Consider the following 19,994-nt stretch of genomic DNA (forward strand, 5'->3'; position numbering starts at 1 on the left):
TTGCTCCACAGCATGTGAGTTCTTCCTGGACCAGGGATCGAACCCATGTCTCCTGCACTGGCAGGCAGACTTTTTACCACTGAGCCATAAAGGAAGCCCTGGATTAACTTTAAATGTATTAGCACATCCATCTATGTAGGCTTGACATAAAAAGACTCTTGAAAACACCCTGTATCATTTGGATATGAAAATGAAGTAATTGAACATATGAAAAATTCCACATAGTGATGAAGGTGGGTCACTCTTCATGATGCATTGTGATAAAAATTACAAGTGCTTTATTATTTCCAATTACATAGAATAATAATTTTTAAAAAAGGATAAAGAATATGCCTGCCAATGCAGAAGATGTTAGAGATGAGGGTTGGATCCTTAGATTGGGAAGATTTCCTGGAGAAGGAAATGGCAACCCGCTCCAATATTCTTGCCTGGAAAATCCCATGGACAGAGGAGCCTGGCAGGCTACAGTCCATGGGGTTGCAAAGCGTCAGACATGACTGTGCCCATTATGTTGTTATGTTAAAAAAAAGGATAGGAGCTGGAAGGAACCTTTGCAATATTCTAATCTAACATGGGTATTAAAAAATTTTTTTAAAAAAAATGTCCTAGAGAAATATTCTTTTAAATCTGTATTCTTTTAAAAAATTTGAGAGTGGATTATAATAGTTCAGGCAAAGACCGTGAGTTAATTCTTTATGTGGCACCTTCATGTCATTTTAATCATGAAAGAAAGTGAAAGTGTTAGTCGCTCAATCGTGCTGGACTCTCTGTGACCCCCATGGACTGCAGCCTGCCAGGCTCCTCTGTCCAGGGGATTTTCCAGGCAAGGATACTGGAATGGGTTGCCATTTTCTTCTCCAGGGAATCTTCCTGACCCAGGGATCAAACCTGGGTCTCCTGTACAGCAGGCAGATTTTTTTACCAACTGAGCTACCAGGGAAGGTCCCTTTTAATCATAAAGTTGTGGTAAATTATGCAAGGGAATCCTATTTTTTCTTAATTATTATAAAACAATTGAGACTTCTAAGGGCATAAATGGTGAAAAGTATGCAATTTTAAATTAGAGAAGTTTTACTCAGGGCTTTATGTCTTCCTCCACTCCAGAATTTAGTTGGTGGTAGACATCATGAGTCCCTTGGACTGCAAGGAGATCCAACCAGTCCATTCTGAAGGAGATCAGCCCTGGGATTTCTTTGGAAGGAATGATGCTAAAGCTGAAACTCCAATACTTTGGCCACCTCATGCGAAGAGCTGACTCACTGGAAAAGACTCTGATGCTGGGAGGGATTGGGGGCAGGAGGAGAAGGGGACGACAGAGGATGAGATGGCTGGATGGCATCACCGACTTGATGGACATGAGTCTGAGTGAACTCCAGGAGTTGGTGATGGACAGGGAGGCCTGGCGTGCTGCAATTCATGGGGTTGCAAAGAGTCGGACACGACTGAGCGACTGAACTGAACTGAACTGAACTGAGACATCACAAAAGAGGTGACAATAGAACAAATGAACATGAAGAAACAATATATGTGTCTTCCCTAGAATACAAATTCTCCTACATGTATCAGGCCTTTTTCTCTGAGCCAAATATACACATTCTGGATTCACAAACCATTAAGCCTTTGAACTTGTACCTGCATGTCCTGAGTCGAAAATAAATCAGACAAAGCTCTCACAAAAGCAGGTGGTGAATCATGACTTTTCTCTTTCCTGCCCTGCCCAGTTCCTGATCTTTTCTTCTTCCCTCTCAAGTTTTTTTGTTTTTGTTTTTTTTTTTTGCTTCTTTTCAACCTTCCTTTGCTTTCATACATTAAAAGCTTAGTTTTAAAACTTAACTCCTGTTAACAAAGGTTTTCTACCAACTGATTCTATTAACATTGGTTTTTCAGTGCAAGTTGGGTGATTAGAGTGAAAACTAGGAAAATATATGTTCATAGCTTCAAATTGGACAGGGCCAATTCTAGTTAACATTCGCAACAAGTTAAGTTTGTTTCCAGTACCCAAACTTACCTTATAGTTTTCACTTTCTTTTTCTTTTTGTATTTACTTAATGATCTATTTGTATTCCCCCCTAATTAAAAACCCTGTGGCAAAAGTCTGATTAAACAGTCCCTGGCAGAAATACGTGCTCAACGGTTGTAATATGGAATAAGGGTTGAATGAAAACATTTATCAGTTCAGTCGCTCAGTCCTGTCCAACTCTTCGCAACCCCATGGACTGCAGCACTCCAGGCTTCCCTGTCCATCATCAAAACATTTATATTAACATATAAAAGGCTACTGGATAGCAGTACTATCCCCCACTCACACTCCCCTCACAATGTGCATATTGGATGAGGGAACAAAGCTATAGGATTAGTAAATCATTAAGGGTGGATCTTTAGACATCAGTGTAAGATCAAGTTAAGACAGGAACAATCTGATTTCTCAGGGTTCCTTTGTGGACCATCTCATTCTATCCTTTTGGTTATGATGACTGAGCTTCTCCCTTCACAGGTGTTACCAGATTTCAGGACATATTTCCCAATCTATTTAAACCTGTGTCCTCTAAAGCCTTCTCCCATCAAGGTTAAGTATAGTAAGCACCTACTAAGATTTTGTCAAGTCTTAATCTCTTCTATGCATGCTATGAAGATAAAGCTACAGAGACTGTGCCTTTTGAAATGGAATTCTAGTTCCAGGAGGAATCTTTCACCTGCTTCCTGCACAAAGTCTCAAACTGAGAGTTTTGATGAACTCTCACACAGTTGGGGTTTGGAAGAAGAATGAAGAAAGACTAGTCCTGAGGTTTCTGCTCCACTAGTCTAAAATTAGTCTAAAAAGGTGTGTGGGGATGAGGGTAGCTTTTCTGAGCTTGCTGCAGACCAAATGCTTCAGGGAGGTTCAGGCAGGAGGAGGGCAAGTAATCTTTCCAGTATAACAGAGCTGCTGAAAGGTTGAACCCAACCAGGGACTATCACTCCAATACCAAATATTTTTATATATTTCAGGGAGTTCATGACCTTCTTGAGCAAAACCAATGCCTGGAGCTCCAGAGCAAAGAGCTTGCCCCATAGAGTGCAGCAGAGGACTATACTGGATAAAGGCATTGCTTCAACCCAGTCCCTTACTAGATGAGAACTCTTAGAGGGGTTAACTTCCGTTTGCTTCAGTGTCCCCAAGTATAAAATATAGTTAAAAGACTTAGTTGAAAAGACTGTAAAGAAAACAGAGTAACTAGAAGCAAGGGAGACCATAGAGTGAGGGGGTTAATAGCGCTGACACAAAAGTGAAATGGCCCAGATGATTCTCTACTCTGAAACTGACAATCCACGTGACTTTGGGAAACATATTTAACTTTTCTATGCCTCAGCTTCTTTGCTTACAAAATGAGGTCCATAATAGTGTCTTTCTCATAGGGTTGATGTTAATATCTAAAGTGGAAAAGCTGAAAACGGTTCCTGGTACACAGTAAACACTCAATAAGTGCTAGTTTGCCTCCCCTCTACTGTGGAAATACCATTCTGATTACTGGCATTCCCACTGATGTGACTAAGTTAACTGAACCTACAGGTCAGGACTGTCCAAAGGTTGCTAAACCTTTGGGCTTAAAAAGAAGATCTAAGAAGCCATCAGAACATATCATCAAGTCACATCCTGGATGGAAGAATGTGTTTGCTTTTACACTTAAGCTTTTTTCACTGTTAGTCGCTCAGTTGTGTCCAACCCTTTGTGACCCCCTGGACTATATAGCCCACCAGGCGCCTCTGTCCATGGAGTTCTCCAGGCAAGAATACTAAAGTGGGTTGCCATTTCCTTCTCCAGCTTTTTTCAGACTGATGGCCAAGAACCAGGGCTGAAAATTATTTGTTAGCTTTAAGGAGAGGTATGCAGCTAGAGAGACTACTCAGATATCAGCTCTGGCTTCCCTCTTCTCTTGGCAGCAGTATCCTAAAACTGTATGAGCAAGTGCTGTGCTTAGAAGACCATACTGAAAGAAATCAACAGTAAAATGTCCTATTACAGGTGCTTACAAACAAAGAAACCATTTTCTACATTCCAAGCGCACCCTTGACACTGCTAAGCCAGGCCTTGGGTACCACAGTGTGGCAAAGCCAGGTATTACAGACAGAGCGTGGATACCCTGCAAAGCAGAAGGAAGAGCTGCAGGTCTGAGATGGTGGAGAATTCTGTCCTGGAATCTTTGCTGGAGAAAAGCTATGGATTCTATTTACTAAACTAAATGCTCCTGACATACATCTTTAACACAGCTGTGTTCATCTTCTCTGAGAATAACCTCCCGAAAAGAGATAGTTATGATAAGTCAGAATGGGTAGGAGCAGTTGGTAATTTGATGGGAGAGAAATTTGCTATTTAAACTATTTGATTAAAAGATAATTCTGTTGCTCAGCTATCACAAAAATGAATATGTAGCCACAATCTCTATTTTTAACATATTGATAATTTTGCTTTTGAACAAAACAATAAAATATAGGGTGATAAATGCTAGAATAAATGCGAATTTGATATTTCATTAGAAAAACATTAAATTCAACTTTTCTATGAGATTTTATTCTCTATTAAATTTATCCTAAAAGCTATCATTTCATTTCTGCTTAATTTGAAAAAGATACAAAGATTGAAAGATTTTGCATATCTTAATTTAAGCAAAACATCTACTGATATGGAAATAAACATCTGTTGATATGTAAATATAGATTGACTAGACAAAAAATAGGTTAGTTTTACAGGAGGATTTGAAACAGGAGTGTGTAAAAGTATAAGATTTCTGTGTCATCAACTAATTGAACAAATATCTCATTTCTCACTCAGGCATGCAACTATTGCATAAAATATAGTATTTTTATATATTAAAGAGCATTTAATTTTTAAGATACATAAAGATATGTGATTAGGATAGGGCTTTATCTTAACCATAATTCTGTTGCTTCTATGTTCTTAAACTGACATAGGAATGCATGCTTTTCTTTTTTCTATAAAAGGGAGTTTTCATTCTTCTCTGCTTATAAAAATAATGCACACTTAATTTATAATTTCCAGTGTTATAGACAAATGAAAGTTCCCTATAATCCCAATCTCTAGAGAGATCTTCCATAATTTTGGGATATGTCTATTTTTTTCTTGTACAAAAGTGGTTTCAAGTTGTGTACAGCATTTGAGATATATATTTTTATTTTTAATTTTGTCTTGGTTATCATTTCAGTGTTTTTAATGGCTACACAATACTATATTACAAAGCATGGATAAATCATAATTTGTTTCACCAATATGCTGTTGACAATTGAAGTAGAAAAGTCTAAGGAACTCTGATTCTTACCTTCCACAGTGCTAATATGAGCAACGTTAATAGCAATAATCCAGCAAAAGCACTCAGCAGGATAACCCATAGTGGCACTCTGCCTGGTAGCCCATCTTTGGATATTTGGATAGCAAGCTGAAAATGATTAAACAAGATTGTTAACATTGATAAACACCTCTTAGAACTTCCAGTACACTGAGTTCTTGCAGGCTATAATTTTCTACCAAAGAGTGTACTCAATCTCATTACTACATACAGAGAAAATAATGACTTCACATTTTAAAAGGCCCTTCATCTATTCTAAATCTCTAATCATGTCATATTCATTATTACCAAAACAATTTTGCAATATTATCCTCCAGAAATTCATACATAACGAGTAAACTACATATGAATCAAAATTCTCAAGGGTAGAGGTGAATTTCACTCAGGGAGAATGAGCAGTATTGTATGTTTTAAAGGTTTATTCATAGCCTTCAGTGCATTATCATAATAGCCTAAGTTTGGACTGGAAGGATGTCACAGGTTGTTGACATATAAACCTGAAGGAGTCTTCTAATTCTAACTTTAATTCTAATTCTAATGTGCTTTATTTTTTGCTAACAAATTGAGATATAATTTTCATACAGTAAGATGCACAAATCTCAAGAGTACAGATGAACAAATTTGTGCATGCATTTCCTTAATGCATTTTTTATTATACCACATTGTCTATTCCAGTTGACATTCTCTGAGCATCTATATATTGGATCTTCAGTTCAGTTCAGTTCAGTTGCTCAGTCATGTCTGACTCTTTGCAACCCCATGAACCGCAGCACGCCAGGCCTCCCTGTCCACCACCAACTCCTGGAGTCCACCTAAGCCACTGAGTCGGTGATGCCATCCAACCATCTCATCCTCTGTCATCCCCTTCTCCTCCTGCCCTCAATCTTTCCCAGCATCAGGGTCTTTTCCAATGAGTCAGCTCTTCACATCAGGTGGCCAAAGTATTGGAGTTTCAGCTTCAACATCAGTTCTTCCAATGAATACCCAGGACTGATCTCCTTTAGGATGGACTGGTTGGATCTTCTTGCAGTCCAAGGGACTCTCAAGAGTCTTCTCCAATACCACAGTTCAAAAGCATCAATTCTTCAGTGCTCAGCTTTCTTTATAGTCCAACTCTCACATCCATACATGACCACTGGAACAACCATAGCCTTGACTAGATGAATCTTTGTTGGCAAAGTAATGTCTCTGCTTTTGAATATGCCATCTAGGTTGATCATAACTTTCCTTCCAAGGAGTAAACATCTTTTAATTTCATGGCTGCCATCACCATCTGCAGTGATTTTGGAGCCCTCCAAAAATAAAGTCAGCCACTGTTTTCACTGTTTCCCCATCTATTTGCCATGAAGTGATGGGACCAGATGCCATGATCTTAGTTTTCTGAATGTTGAGCTTTAAGCCAACATTTTCACTCTCCTCTTTCACTTCATCAAGAAGCTCTTTAATTCTTCTTCACTTTCTGCCATAAGGATGGTGTCATCTGCATATCTTAACTGAAGTAAACTTGAAGGAGACAGCTTTCAGTGTTTCAGCTACTCAAACTCTCTCAGTGTGGCACCTAACCCTCAATAAAGCTTTTCTGCTCTGTGTCCTATCCCTTATGTTTCTGAGAGGGGTGGGGGTGGGAAACTAATTTAGGGTAGCTATCAATGACCAACAACAACTCAAGGTTCTGTATCTCCCTTTAATGGGGAACATCTCCATTCCTTAACCTAGAGGGGAAGATTAGAGATAAAAAAGAAAACTTGGGGCTGGTGCACTGGGACGACCCAGAGGGATGGAATGGGGAGGGAGGAGGGAGGAGGGTTCAGGATGGGGAACACAAGTATACCTGTGGCGGATTCATTTTGATATTTGGCAAAACTAATACAATTATGTAAAGTTTAAAAATAAAATAAAATTAAAAAAAAAAAAGAAAGAAAACTAACAGGGAAGATATTTGCATAGAGTGGATACTGATCCAGATCCCTCACTTGACTCCGAGTAGGTCACTGCTCATGCATCTAGAAGACAGAGCTGGTAAGAATATAGACATACATGGAATCAGACCTTTGAAGACAGACTTTAAACACATCTAAAATAATTCCCTGAACTCAGAGGTACAGAAATGGAAGTCTGGATGCAATCTGTGATTTCTCCAAGATCATACAACTATGAAATGATAATTTTTAGTAATTGTAACAGTTTAAGTGTAATTTTTCTTTAGAATAAAATGTAGCAAAAACAGCTCTTTGGGAAAATTTAAGTAACATTTAGGGAAAATAAAGCTAATTATAAAATTTAAACAAAATGTATTTAGTAATCAAACATACTCTTTTCCAAATCCTTTCCAATACAATATATACTTTTTTTTGGTGCTTACTGTTAAAATTTTAGTTTCTCTACATGTGGAACAACTTTTCATATATCAAGTGAAGTGCTGTTTATAAAGTAAGTAAACATTATATCCAGATATATGATGCATATATTCTTTAAAGGTAAATGCTTATCAGAAGTCACTGACACTGTAATTATTTTAAATAGATACTAATTTGATGGAGAAGGAAATGGCAACCCACTCCAGTATTCTTGCCTGGAGAATTCCATGGATAGAGGAGCCTGGTGGGCTACATTCCAAGGTGTCAGAAAGAGTCAAACATGACTGAGTGACTAACACACACTAATTTGAAATAAAAAATGAAAAATTCTCAATGTTTGGTAGTTTCAAATATAATTTTATGACTCATGATGTCCATATGAAATATTTAAACTCTCATGATAAATAGGGAAATTATGCTCAACCGCCCACATGTTTAAGAGGTGTTTTGACCTTATTTTACAATAGGACAAAAGAGAAAAAAACAAACCATTTTATTTTTAAGAAGAACTCCAGCATGAATTTGTGTCAGGGAATATTACTTCATTTTTTGTTTGTTATTTCCCAATGGCTAAATGAAGAAAATTTAAAAATAAATTTACAAGTATTCCTATTCAGTGTAAAGGCATTTTCTGGAAAGAAATTGTTTTTCAAGTCTGCTCTTCAGATGTCAACTGCATTTTGTAATGTTAGTTTTTAAGGATGAAAATTACAAATGCATCATATGTTATCAACGTAAGAATAAAAACATCAATTTCCTGTGATGGTTATAAGTAATAAAGTCAAACATGGCATGTTAATTGTAAATATCATGTTTTTTCCCAGTTTCTCACAAAAAAGGAGACTGAAATCACACTTGAAGCTAATCAAGTGTAATTTGAAGCAGAACGTGTCACTTATTGAGAGCAGCGCTAGTCACTGCTTTAGGGACTATAAGCAAATATAAAACGTTATGTCACAAATGGAGTGAAATGTATAATGTTTTCAAAACTTGGAGTCGCACTTACCTCTCTTTTTTGATTGCCAGCACTTAAAACTAGTGATGCATTTTCACTCTGAAGTTCTGCCCTTACAGTAAGATTTAAGCTGGAAAAATGTGCCTGCAAAGCAAACAATTTATTTTCAATATAAGGAGCTAGTCACAATGAGAGCTAGCCATGTTTTAGAGCAGTTTTTCAAACTAAAATTTTTCTGAGATTGAAACATTTAACATCCAGATGGCATTCATGGTAGGAAATGATGACTGTGTATCCACCTTTCCTCTCTGCACTCAGATTCTCACTTAGATCCTTATTATAGAATGAAGAATTTTTCTGAATAACATAGTTTCTATTAAAATTTTTCCTTTGCAAAATGAACTCCAAACCCTGCCCTCTTTTCATGTAGTTAGGTATGGCATAGCTAGTCTCTGGTAATGAGGTTTATGTAGAAATGTGTTTAGAATTAAATTGAAATTACCAATATTCAACAATTGATGATTTATTAAAGATAGCAACTTAATATGATCAAATCTAAAAAATAGAAATTTCATATAATTAACAAAATACTTCTAACAGAGAAACAAATAATGTAAAATACAATGGATTAAGTGTTAAAGTAGCCAATTGTCAGGTGGATTTGACTTTATTAGGTGTCAAAATGTCCTCCAAAATAGATAGATAGCATAATGCAATAAATTTATAATATACATTAGCTCTAATCTTTGTTAATGCTGTCAAGGATTGTCTATGACTCTGTTTCTTTTTTAAAAAAATTATTTATTTTAATTAGAGGCTAATTACTTTACAATATTATGGTGGTTTTTTGCCATACATTGACATGAATCAGCCATGGGTGTACATGTGTCCCCTATCCTGAACCCCCCATTCCATCTCCCTCCCCATTCCATCCTTCAGGGCTGTCCCAGTGCACCATCTTTGAGTGCCCTGTTTCATGCATCAAACTTAGACTGGTGATCTATTTCACATATGGTAATATACATGTTTCAATGCTACTCTCTCAAATCATCCCACCCTCGCCTTCCCCGATTCTTTGTTTCTTAACTGAGTTCTAAGGTATTAAGGAAAGTACAAAGGAAAGAATAAGAGAAACTTAAAAAAAGCATATATATGAAAGGGGACCTTGGAAATAACTTAGTTACTAACAGACAAGGAAATGAGTGAGTGAAAGTCGCTCAGTTGTGTCTGACTTATTTACGACCCCATGGACTATACCATCCACAGAATTCTCCAGGCCAGAATACTGGAGTGGGTAGCCTTTCCCTTCTCCAGGGAATCTTCCCAATCCAGGGATTGAACCCAGGTCTCCCGCATTGCAAGCAGATTCTTTACCAGCTGAGCTGCAAGGGAAGCCCAACAGACAAGGAAAATGACATCCAAAGAGTTGATTTAGTAGAGCTAAGGCTTGGATCACATTTGTTTAGGCTTCCAGTCTTATGTTCTTTCTAAAGAAGCACTCTGCTTTGTTTTATTAAGTGATGAATATTTGTTCATATTATTCAATTATTGCAGAGAACTATACAATCACTTACTTTTATAAAAGTTGGTTTCCATAAGATAAGTGAAACATTCACTTGGCTCATGTCAGACGGAATCAGGTTACACGTGATGGTGGCCAATTCACACGCACTGCAGTCCTGTTGAAATGCCCAGAGGTATAAATTAGCATTCATGCCATTCGATGAGAGATAGTATATTACAAATAGTCTACATTATAGTTATTTTTAGGTTGATATTGAATTTATTCACTTGGAAAGCATGAGGTAAAATGAGCACTTGTCTTGCTAATTTGAATTTACCAGAATGGTGCCTCGTTTGATATCTTCAGATTTAGATATCATCATTTTCTTCCCAGTGTTGATACCAAAAGGATCCTGAAGATTACTGGGTATGCAGTTGACGTTCTATGAAATAAAAACATGTCTTTTATCAGATGAGATGTCAGAGGGAAAAATGACTTGAAAAATAATGTGAAGGATCTGTGAATGATAGACGTTGCCAAACATGAATGATCCCTCTTGGTAAGTGTGCAGTAGAGAAGAAGCATAACTCTGAGGCACACACGACTTACCTCGGAAGATGACCATCCACTTGGGTACAGTACAGGAAAACCATCTGATGTCACATTGGGAAATGAAATTGACAGTTTAAGTTCTGGCATTGGAAAATGCCCACTTTTTCTAATCTACAGGGAAAAAGAGAAAAAGAAACATAGCCTTTTCTTCTTTCAACAGCAAGTTTTCCATCTTACATAAGATTTTGCTTCTTAATTGATTAATTAAGTTGTATAATATTTTGAATCCAAAAATGAATGTAGAGGATTTTATGGCACTGGACAGAGAATTGGCCTTCCCTCCTTCCTTTCTTCTTTCCTTTCTTCCTTGTTTGCTGAATTCTCTAATCTAGGAAAAGTAAATGGGCCTAGAAAAAACTGGTAGCCTACATTTCAAAACTTTATTCCAGTAGTAGACAGAGAATTGGCCTTCCCTCCTTCCTTTCTTCTTTCCTTTCTTCCTTGTTTGCTGAATTCTCTAATCTAGGAAAAGTAAATGGGCCTAGAAAAAACTGGTAGCCTACATTTCAAAACTTTATTCCAGTAGTAGAGTGACTGGCAGTTATACTAACTTTCTGAGGCATTTCAGCAAAAGGCACAAATAAAAACAATGAAATATTCTTGATAGTATACATTTATTTCCACTTTGTAAGAGAATTTCCTTTTTCATCATAGCCAATTCCCAAAGACACTGAGACCATCTTCTAACAATGCTGTGTTATTTCATTCTTTTGAATACAGACTTAAACCCGTCATTTGAGTTGGATGCTTTTTACTTGAGTAACAATAACTTGAGTCTGTATCTGTAAGGCATGATCTAAAATGACAGCCTGGCTCAAATCCATAATTATTTACTATAATGGTTAGGAAAAGCTTGTGATGAAGGGTTCAAAAATAAAAATAAAGGTTGTAACATAAAACTTTATTTATGGAGACATTAGTAGGAACACTGTGAGTTATGGTATAACACATAAAATGTAGCAAGAAGCAGGATGAGTTACCAATTTATTTGTTCAGTAAAGGAAATTATCAAGACAATTTTTGAAATAGTCATGTTATTTTTTTAAAAGTGTTTTTCTAGTTATACTAAAAAATGCAAATAAAGTCTATGTGGTTATAGGTAGAGTCTACTTGGTTCCTTATTTTTTCCTAGGAAGTCATTCTAACTAATTTGTGTCTTCTGAGGGAATTAGAGCTCTGGGTCTTTTAAGTGGCTTGAAAGTATAATTATCACCAATTTAAATGAAATTATTTTACAGCTTCCCTGGTGACTAACTGGTAAAGAATCTGCCTGCCAATGCAGGGGATACAGGTTTGATCCCTGGTCTGGGAAAATCCCACATGCAGTGGAGCAACTAAGCCTGCGTGCCGCAACTACAGAGCCTGTGCTCTAGAGCCCGAGAATCGCAACTACTGAGCCCACGTGCTCCACAGCAAGAGAGAACCCAGGGCAATGAGAAGGCCCCACACTGCAACTGGAGAGTAGCCCCCACTCTCCACAACTAGAGGAAAGCCGGTGCAGCCACGAAGACCCAGCCCAGACAAAATTAAGATCCCATGGACTGTAGCCCACCAGGCTCCTCCGTCCATGGGATTCTCCAGGCAAGAATACTGGAGTGGGTTGCCATTCCCTTCTCCAGGGGAATCTTCCCTATCCATGGATTGAACCCGGGTCCCCTGCATTGCAGGCAGATTCTTTATCATCTGAGCCACCAGGGAGGCCCTAAATAAAAAATTAAATAAAACTATTTTAAATTATAGATTTATTTTAATTTAAATAAATTATATAAATTTAATTTAAAGAAATTATAAAGGAAAATATGCTGAAATATAAAGATTAACTGTTGAACCAACATATTTGTATGTGTGTTAATACTTTAACTTCTAAACTTACAAATACCTCTTTCACAACACTAATTTAGAAATAATTTCTTACCAAGTAGAAGATATCAATTTCATTTCCAAGGTCCTCAGTAGAATTAATGACTTCAGGGACAGTCTCATTGGCCGCAATTGAAATATGGTATTCACTTGCAGAGCTTAAGAGAATTAATTGGAAGACAAAAAGTAAAATAAAACAAAGCGTAACTTTTACTTGACCTCACTTTTTCTTTCTATATACTAGGAACCCCACAATAAGTACTTCAAGAGATTTCAAATCAAATGCAAATTCTTTTACCCTGAAATCTAAAGTTAAATCTTTGAGGAGGGTGAGAAAGATTACAGTTTAATTCAATAGTTACCAATGCTTAAAATACTAAAATATGTATAATTTTGAAAGTAAAAGTTTGATTGATACATGAAGCGTTTTCATGAATTTATTAATATCATCTACATTTAGTGAATAATCAGGCTAAACCTAGTATTTTTAATAGTGCTGAATTTTAAGTAGATTTTAACAATTTGTTACCTTTTCACAATTTAAAGTCATGTATTTACTGTTAAAATATTTTTCATAAAAGTTTCATAAAACTTTCAATCTTTTTCATAAAACTCCATGTTCTTTGGATGAACTTGGTAGATGGAAATATAACATAAACATATTTAAAAGCAATACTTCGGTTTAGAGAAGACAAAAAATACATGTTTGCCAAAATTTGATTTTAAATAAGTGAAAAATTCTTGGGATAAGTCAGTGTACCAAGAGAAATGAAAGTAAAAATATAGAAAACAGGGAATAGAATTAAAGGTTAAGATATATATGCAAAATCTACATGTATATCCTACAATCCTTTCATTTTTGTGGTCTTTTATTAGTAAAACGAAAGTGCCATAGAAAATAAATTAATAACAGACAAGAGTCAGAATAAATGACACAGATTTTTGTACTTTTTGTACACGGCTCATATTTATTTAGCAAAAGCCTGGAGTCCTGCTCATGCAAATTTACTAACATAACTGGTGTTTGGATAGCTTAGAAATTCTTACAAAAAAGGATGGTTTACGAATAATGGAGGAAATACATTTTGTTGCTGTTTAGTCTTTAAGTTTGACCACCTGATGTGAAGAGCTGACTCATTGGAAAAGACCCTGATGGTGGGAAAGATTGAAGGCAGAAGGAGAAGGGGATGACAGAGGATGAGATGGTGGGATGGCATCACCGACTCAGTGGACGTGAGTCTGAGTAAACCCTGGGAGCTGGTGAAGGACAGGGAAGCCTGCCGTGCTGCAGTTCAAGGTGTCGCAAAGAGTCGAATATGACTGAGCGACTGAACAACAAGTTGATAAGTTATGTCTGACTCTTCTGCAACCCCATGGACGATAGCCCACCAAGCTCTTCTGTCCATGGGATTTCCCAGGCAAGAGTACTGGAATGGATTGCCATTTCCTCCTCCAGGGAATCTTTATGACCCAGGGATTTAACCAGCATTTCTTGCATCACAGATGGATTCTTTATTATTGAGCCACCAGGGAAGCCCCTGAAGGAAATAAATACCTCTTGTCAGTAAACAATGATTTAACCTTGAATGTCCAGGATGGGCAGAATAATCAGATCCCACACAATGAGAATAAGAGCCAAGAAATATGTTGGACTTCTACAGACACTGCCCTTCATGGAGGATTTCTGGGTCTTCAGCTTGCATTTAGGACTTAAGACTGAACTGCTAATGCAATTTGGTATTAGTAGCACCTCACATTTCAGATTATTTAGGATGCTGGTTCTCAATTTTTAGAGTGCATGAGAATCACCCAGAGGGTTTAACACAGATTTCTGAGCCCCCTCCCCAGAATTTCTTATTCAGTACGTCTGGGGTAAGGTTAGAGAATCTGCCACTCTAAGAAGCTCCGGGTGATTCTGATACCCACGTTCAGGGACCACAAGCTGAGATCCACTGAGTTAACAGGAAGGCAACAAGTTGAAGTGTGGGGTTCTCCTTACCTGAAAAACTGTAGTCCAACTTCATACTTTACAGGGATAGAAATGTTCACTTCATTATCAAAAAGGGTTTCAGGCGGCTCTTCACTGTCACTGGAAAACACAGCAGTCAGACAAATCATTAAACCGTTGGCTATTTAGAGACTTTTCTAAGCATTCGAATGAAAAGTTTATTTTGGTAACTAAATAAAGACACACACACAAAATAGAATTATTGATTTAAAAAAAATTCAGTGTGGAGAGGGAGATCAGAGATGGATATTGTTAAAAGACCCTAAGGTGATTCTCAAGTGCAGCGAGAGTTGAAAATAACACTGATTTACTACAAGGTTTTGCAAACTTCTGTGTGAATAATAAGTATTCTTGGGTCAATGGTTAAATACACAGATTACTGGGCTTTTCTCCTAGAACAATATGGATTTAGTAGGCCCAAAGTAGGATTCATGAAATTGTGTTTTTTTATATAAATCACACAGGTGATTCTTATTCATCACAGATGAGGCCATTGTGAAAAGACGTGCTCAGGAGTACATAGCTGAGAATAAATCTAAAACCTTTGTCTTCTCACTTAATAGTCTTTCCATGCCTTGTACTTGGGCTTCCCTAGTGGCTCAGACAGTAAAGAATCCTCTTGCAATGAAGGAGACCTGGGTTCAATCCCTGGGTTGGGAAGATCCCCTGGAGAAGAGCATGGCAACCCACTCCAGTATTCTAGCCTGGAGAATCCCCTTGGACAGAGGAGCCTGGTGGGCTACAGTCCATGGGGTCACAGAGAGTCAGACATGACTGAGTGACTAAGCACAGCACAGCACATGCCTTGTACTTGGTGCTTATTTGTTGAGCACCTACTTTCCTCCCTGATTTTAGTTATCATTTCAATTATATATTATTTAAATGCATGCCTAGATATTTATACATTTATATGTACATACACATATCTCATACTCTCCTGTATTAAGTAAAAAAGCATGGACAAGTGCTATAACAGGTACCAACACTGGCTCTGGGGCCAGAGGGTCTGAGATTGTTCTTGGACATTGACCTACTTTGGGACAGTTGTTTAGTCTCTCTGTACCTCAGGCCTCAGTTTCTTCATCTATAAAATGGGAATTTTATGATTAAATTCTTAATAAATAATAAGTGAGCAACAAGTGTAAAATGCTTAACATTGTGCCAAGGACATAGGGAATACTCAGTAAGTATTAATTTTTATTATTATTATCACATATGCCCCTCTACCAAGTGACCAAGCACCTAGCATTTTGTCTCACAAAATGGGCAACGGGTACCCTTTAATGGCTCTGTTTATTCCCAAGTATATTAGCAGTATGATATGAGTGATGAGGCAGTGAAGGCAGCTTCCTGTCTTGGGTTATAGATATATGTGTGATTGGGCTTTTGCTGTAAATGGCCCCTGCCTCTAACCCATTCCACACTGCAGCCCAGTTAACCTTTGAAAGAAACAGCTCTGTACATATGACTTCACCCCTCAAAAACATTTCATGGCCTGTTCAACTAAGAAAAGATGCCTCATTTCGCAATTCAGTACTCACCATCCATGGTAAGATGTACATTATTCTTTTATGTATTCTCCTATATTTGCACTATCTTCCATTATTCTTTTATCTTTATCTTCCATTATTCTTTTATGTATTCTCCTATATTTGCACTAAAATTGATCACCCAACATTCCCAAATAGATCTAGTGGTCTCCCTTTGTGTTTTTGCTCAAGCTGTACATTTTTTACTTGAAACATTCTATCTAACTAACCCACCAACCTCTCTGAATTGCTACCCATTCTTTAAGGTCCTTCTTACTTATAACCTCCTTAATAAATCTTTCTTGGGTTTTCATTGCCAAGTAGATATAATTTCACCCTCCATTAAGTCTCCACACATGGCTTCTAGTTCTTTAATAAATTTTCCCTATTCTATCCTGTCTGATAATAATTTAAATACTAGTCTCAGTCCCCTACTGTAATATTCCCTTCATGAGGAGCTTCATCCCCTTATTTAAGGGACAAAGTCAGTATTTTGTCCATGTGCTGTGTGTGCTGTGCTTAGTCGTTCAGTCCTGTCCAACTCTTTCCCGTCTGACTTTTTGTGACCCCATGGATAACCCACCAGGCTCCTCTGTCCATGGGACTCTCTCCAGGCAAGAATACTGGAGTGGGTTGTCATGCCCTCCTCCAGGGAATTTTTCCCAACCAAGGGATCGAATCCAGGTCTCCAACATCGCAGGCAGATTCTTCACCATCTGAGCCACCAGGGAAGCCCAAGAATACTGGAATAAATAGTCTCTCCCTCTTGCAGGGGATCTCCCTGACCCAGGAATTGAACCAGGGTCTGCTGCATTTCAGGTGAATTCTTTACCAGCTGAACTACCAGGGAAGGCCTATTTTGTCCATAGTAGAGTTCAAATAAGTATTTGCTAAATTGAACTGAATTGAGTATACAGAATTAACTCATCCATTTAATTCATTTTCTCACTCACTCACTTTACATTTATTTGTAATTATTCAATTATTAGATTTTTTTTTTAAACTGGGAATAAAACAACAAATGATAAAAGTTTACCTCAAGTTGCTTATGGTCTAGCGTACAGTTACTCTTAGAAAAAAGGTAAGTACTATTTCAATTTCCTTATTAGACTTTTGCTATTTTTCGTTTGTGTATTGTCTATACCATCTTTCAGAAGCTTTGACTGATTTGAATAAAATTTATTAAACTACAAAAGGGTATCATAAAATTTTAAGTCTCTTTAATGATTCAGTTGATTTTGATGGGCAGTCTGTAAAAGTTTTTAAATTAGCAAAGCCTATAAAATTTTTAATGGATTTAAATGCAATTTGCCAGATATAAGTGATGTGTGATTACAACATGTTTTATGGCTCATAGAACCAGTGGTTTAACCCAATTAGGTTTATTATTTCTATTAAATGAAAATTTCTCTATTTTGCTAATTATTCATAAGGATGATTTTGTGAAGTAAAGGGGTTCACTGCCTTCTACTTCTACTGATCACATAAAAGCTGTAAGAAGTTCCAGTCAGTCTATAGAACATTTTAAATATATGAAAGAAATTATTTGCAGGCATCCACATACACTCATGTACACACAGGAACCAACCTTGTTGCACTTAAATGAAGGATCACATTTTCCATGAGATAAGATGTGTTAAACTGAAATAATATTTTGAATGTTACCTATAAAATAAAAATATCTTTAGTAACAGATAAGAAACTAAAGTAGAATTTTTGCATTAAAGTATTAAATAATATAAATATTTTTCTTTTTAAAATAAAATTGCTCATTTATTAATTAATAATGCAAATTTCATGAGTAAAGGAGAAGATATATGTGAAAACATCTTAACACACCAGAGATGTTACATACAGATCCAACACTATCACATTATTATATCCCACCCATTGTTATTTTTTCGTATTACCACTGTCTACCAGATCACAATCATAAACATTGTAATTATGAAATGGTCATTACTAAAGTCTCTTTAAAACAGAAACTTCAAGTACCAGCAACCATCTAAACACATCCATTAGAAACATTTATATTTTTGGCTTTGAGCATATTATTTTTTGTATCCAATTGCCACATGTATTTTCTATAATCTGCTTACCATCTCTCCTTTTCTTAGGAAAGGATAGCCAACTTTACATGTGATATTATGATTGGATTCACAACTGTCTTTTTGGATAGCCTAGGAAGAGAAAGTAAACAGAATTAGATCAGATATGCAGGTGAAATACTTGAACTTGACTGAAATACTTGAATATATTGAAATACTTGAGCTCAGATTTCCCCAGCTGTGCCTTAGAAGCTGCCTTGCTTAGATTTCACAGTATAGTTTTTGGGAAAGTCTCAGAGATCAAATTGCCAACATCTGCTGGATCATCGAAAAAGCAAGAGTTCCAGAAAAACATCTATTTCTGCTTTATTGACTATGCCAAAGCCTTTGACTGTGTGGATCACAATAAACTGTGGGAAATTCTGAAAGAGATGGGAATACCAGACCACCTGACCTGCCTCTTGAGAAACCTATATGCAGGTCAGGAAGCAACAGTTAAAACTGGACATGGAACAACAGACTGGTTCCAAATAGGAAAAGGAGTACATCAAGGCTGTATATTGTCACCCTGCTTATTTAACTTCTATGTGGAGTACATCATGAGAAATGCTGGGCTGGAAGAAGCACAAGCTGGAATCAGGATTGCCGGGAGAAATATCAATAACCTCAGATATGCAGATGATACCACCCTTATGGCAGAAAGTGAAGAGGAACTAAAAAGCCTCTTGATGAAAGTGAAAGAGGAGAGTGAAAAAGTTGGCTTAAAGCTCAACATTCAGAAAACGAAGATCATGGCATCTGGTCCCATCACTTCATGGGAAATAGATGGGGAAACAGTGGAAACAGTGTCAGACTTTATTTGGGGGGGCTCCAAAATCACTGTAGATGGTGACTGCAGCCATGAAATTAAAAGACACTTACTCCTTGGAAGGAAAGTTATGACCAACCTAGATAGCATATTAAAAAGCAAAGACATTGCTTTGCCAACAAGTCTGCCTAGTCAAGGCTACGGTTTTTCTAGTAGTCATGTATGGATGTGAGAGTTGGACTGTGAAGAAAGCTGAGTGCCGAAGAATTGATGCTTTTGAACTGTGGTGTTGGAGAAGACTCTTGAGAGTCCCTTGGACTGCAAGGAGATCCAACCAGTCCATCCTAAAGGAGATGGGTCCTGGGTGTTCATTGGAAGGACTGATGCTGAAGCTGAAACTCCAATACTTTGGCCACCTCATGTGAAGAGTTGACTCATTGGAAAAGACCCTGATCCTCAGAGGGATTGGGGGCAGTAGGAGAAGGGGACGACAGAGGATGAGATGGCTGGATGGCATCACTGACTCAATGGACGTGTTTGAGTAAACTCCGGGAGTTGGTGATGGACAGGGAGGCCTGGCGTGCTGCAATTCATGGGGTCGCAAAGAGTCAGACATGACTGAGTGACTGAACTGAACTGAACTGAACAGCATTCTAAGATCACTTGTCCCACAGCTCAAGAAAATGTGAGGTGCTTACAGCACCTCAGTAAGGACGGGGGTAGGAACGAAGCATGTCACACCAGCCTGTTTGGATCTTCTACTGAAAACCGGGAGGACTAACACCATCTGCCTCAGGGTCAGCAGGTGTTTGTAGGAAATCATCCATACCGGCAGGATGACCATGTGGAAGTCCACAGTGAATGGTCGTCACTGGAGAAGTGGGTAAGAGCTTGAGCTTGGACCTGGGACCACCAGGATTTAAACTCTGAGCCCTGCACTGTTAGCTTTATTCTCATCAGGACTCCTCTCT

General features: G+C 37.4%; 1 protein-coding gene across 1 annotated transcript in view; it reads right to left on the reverse strand.

Moving 5' to 3' along the window:
* The window catches only part of ITGA1 (integrin subunit alpha 1), a 172,425-nt gene that overhangs the window by 8,205 nt on the left and 144,226 nt on the right, over positions 1-19,994 (reverse strand). Inside the window, exons 20-28 of the mRNA XM_055554969.1 lie at positions 18,267-18,347; positions 17,756-17,832; positions 14,630-14,719; positions 12,686-12,788; positions 10,768-10,881; positions 10,496-10,600; positions 10,229-10,333; positions 8,706-8,798; positions 5,316-5,432 (exon numbers count right to left, since the gene is read on the reverse strand). Of these exons, the coding sequence (XP_055410944.1) occupies positions 5,316-5,432; positions 8,706-8,798; positions 10,229-10,333; positions 10,496-10,600; positions 10,768-10,881; positions 12,686-12,788; positions 14,630-14,719; positions 17,756-17,832; positions 18,267-18,347 (885 nt within the window). The remainder of the gene's footprint in view (positions 1-5,315; positions 5,433-8,705; positions 8,799-10,228; positions 10,334-10,495; positions 10,601-10,767; positions 10,882-12,685; positions 12,789-14,629; positions 14,720-17,755; positions 17,833-18,266; positions 18,348-19,994) is intronic.

This window comes from Bubalus kerabau, chromosome 18 (assembly GCF_029407905.1).
Source record: "Bubalus kerabau isolate K-KA32 ecotype Philippines breed swamp buffalo chromosome 18, PCC_UOA_SB_1v2, whole genome shotgun sequence".
In the NCBI taxonomy this organism is placed as follows: domain Eukaryota; kingdom Metazoa; phylum Chordata; class Mammalia; order Artiodactyla; family Bovidae; genus Bubalus; species Bubalus kerabau.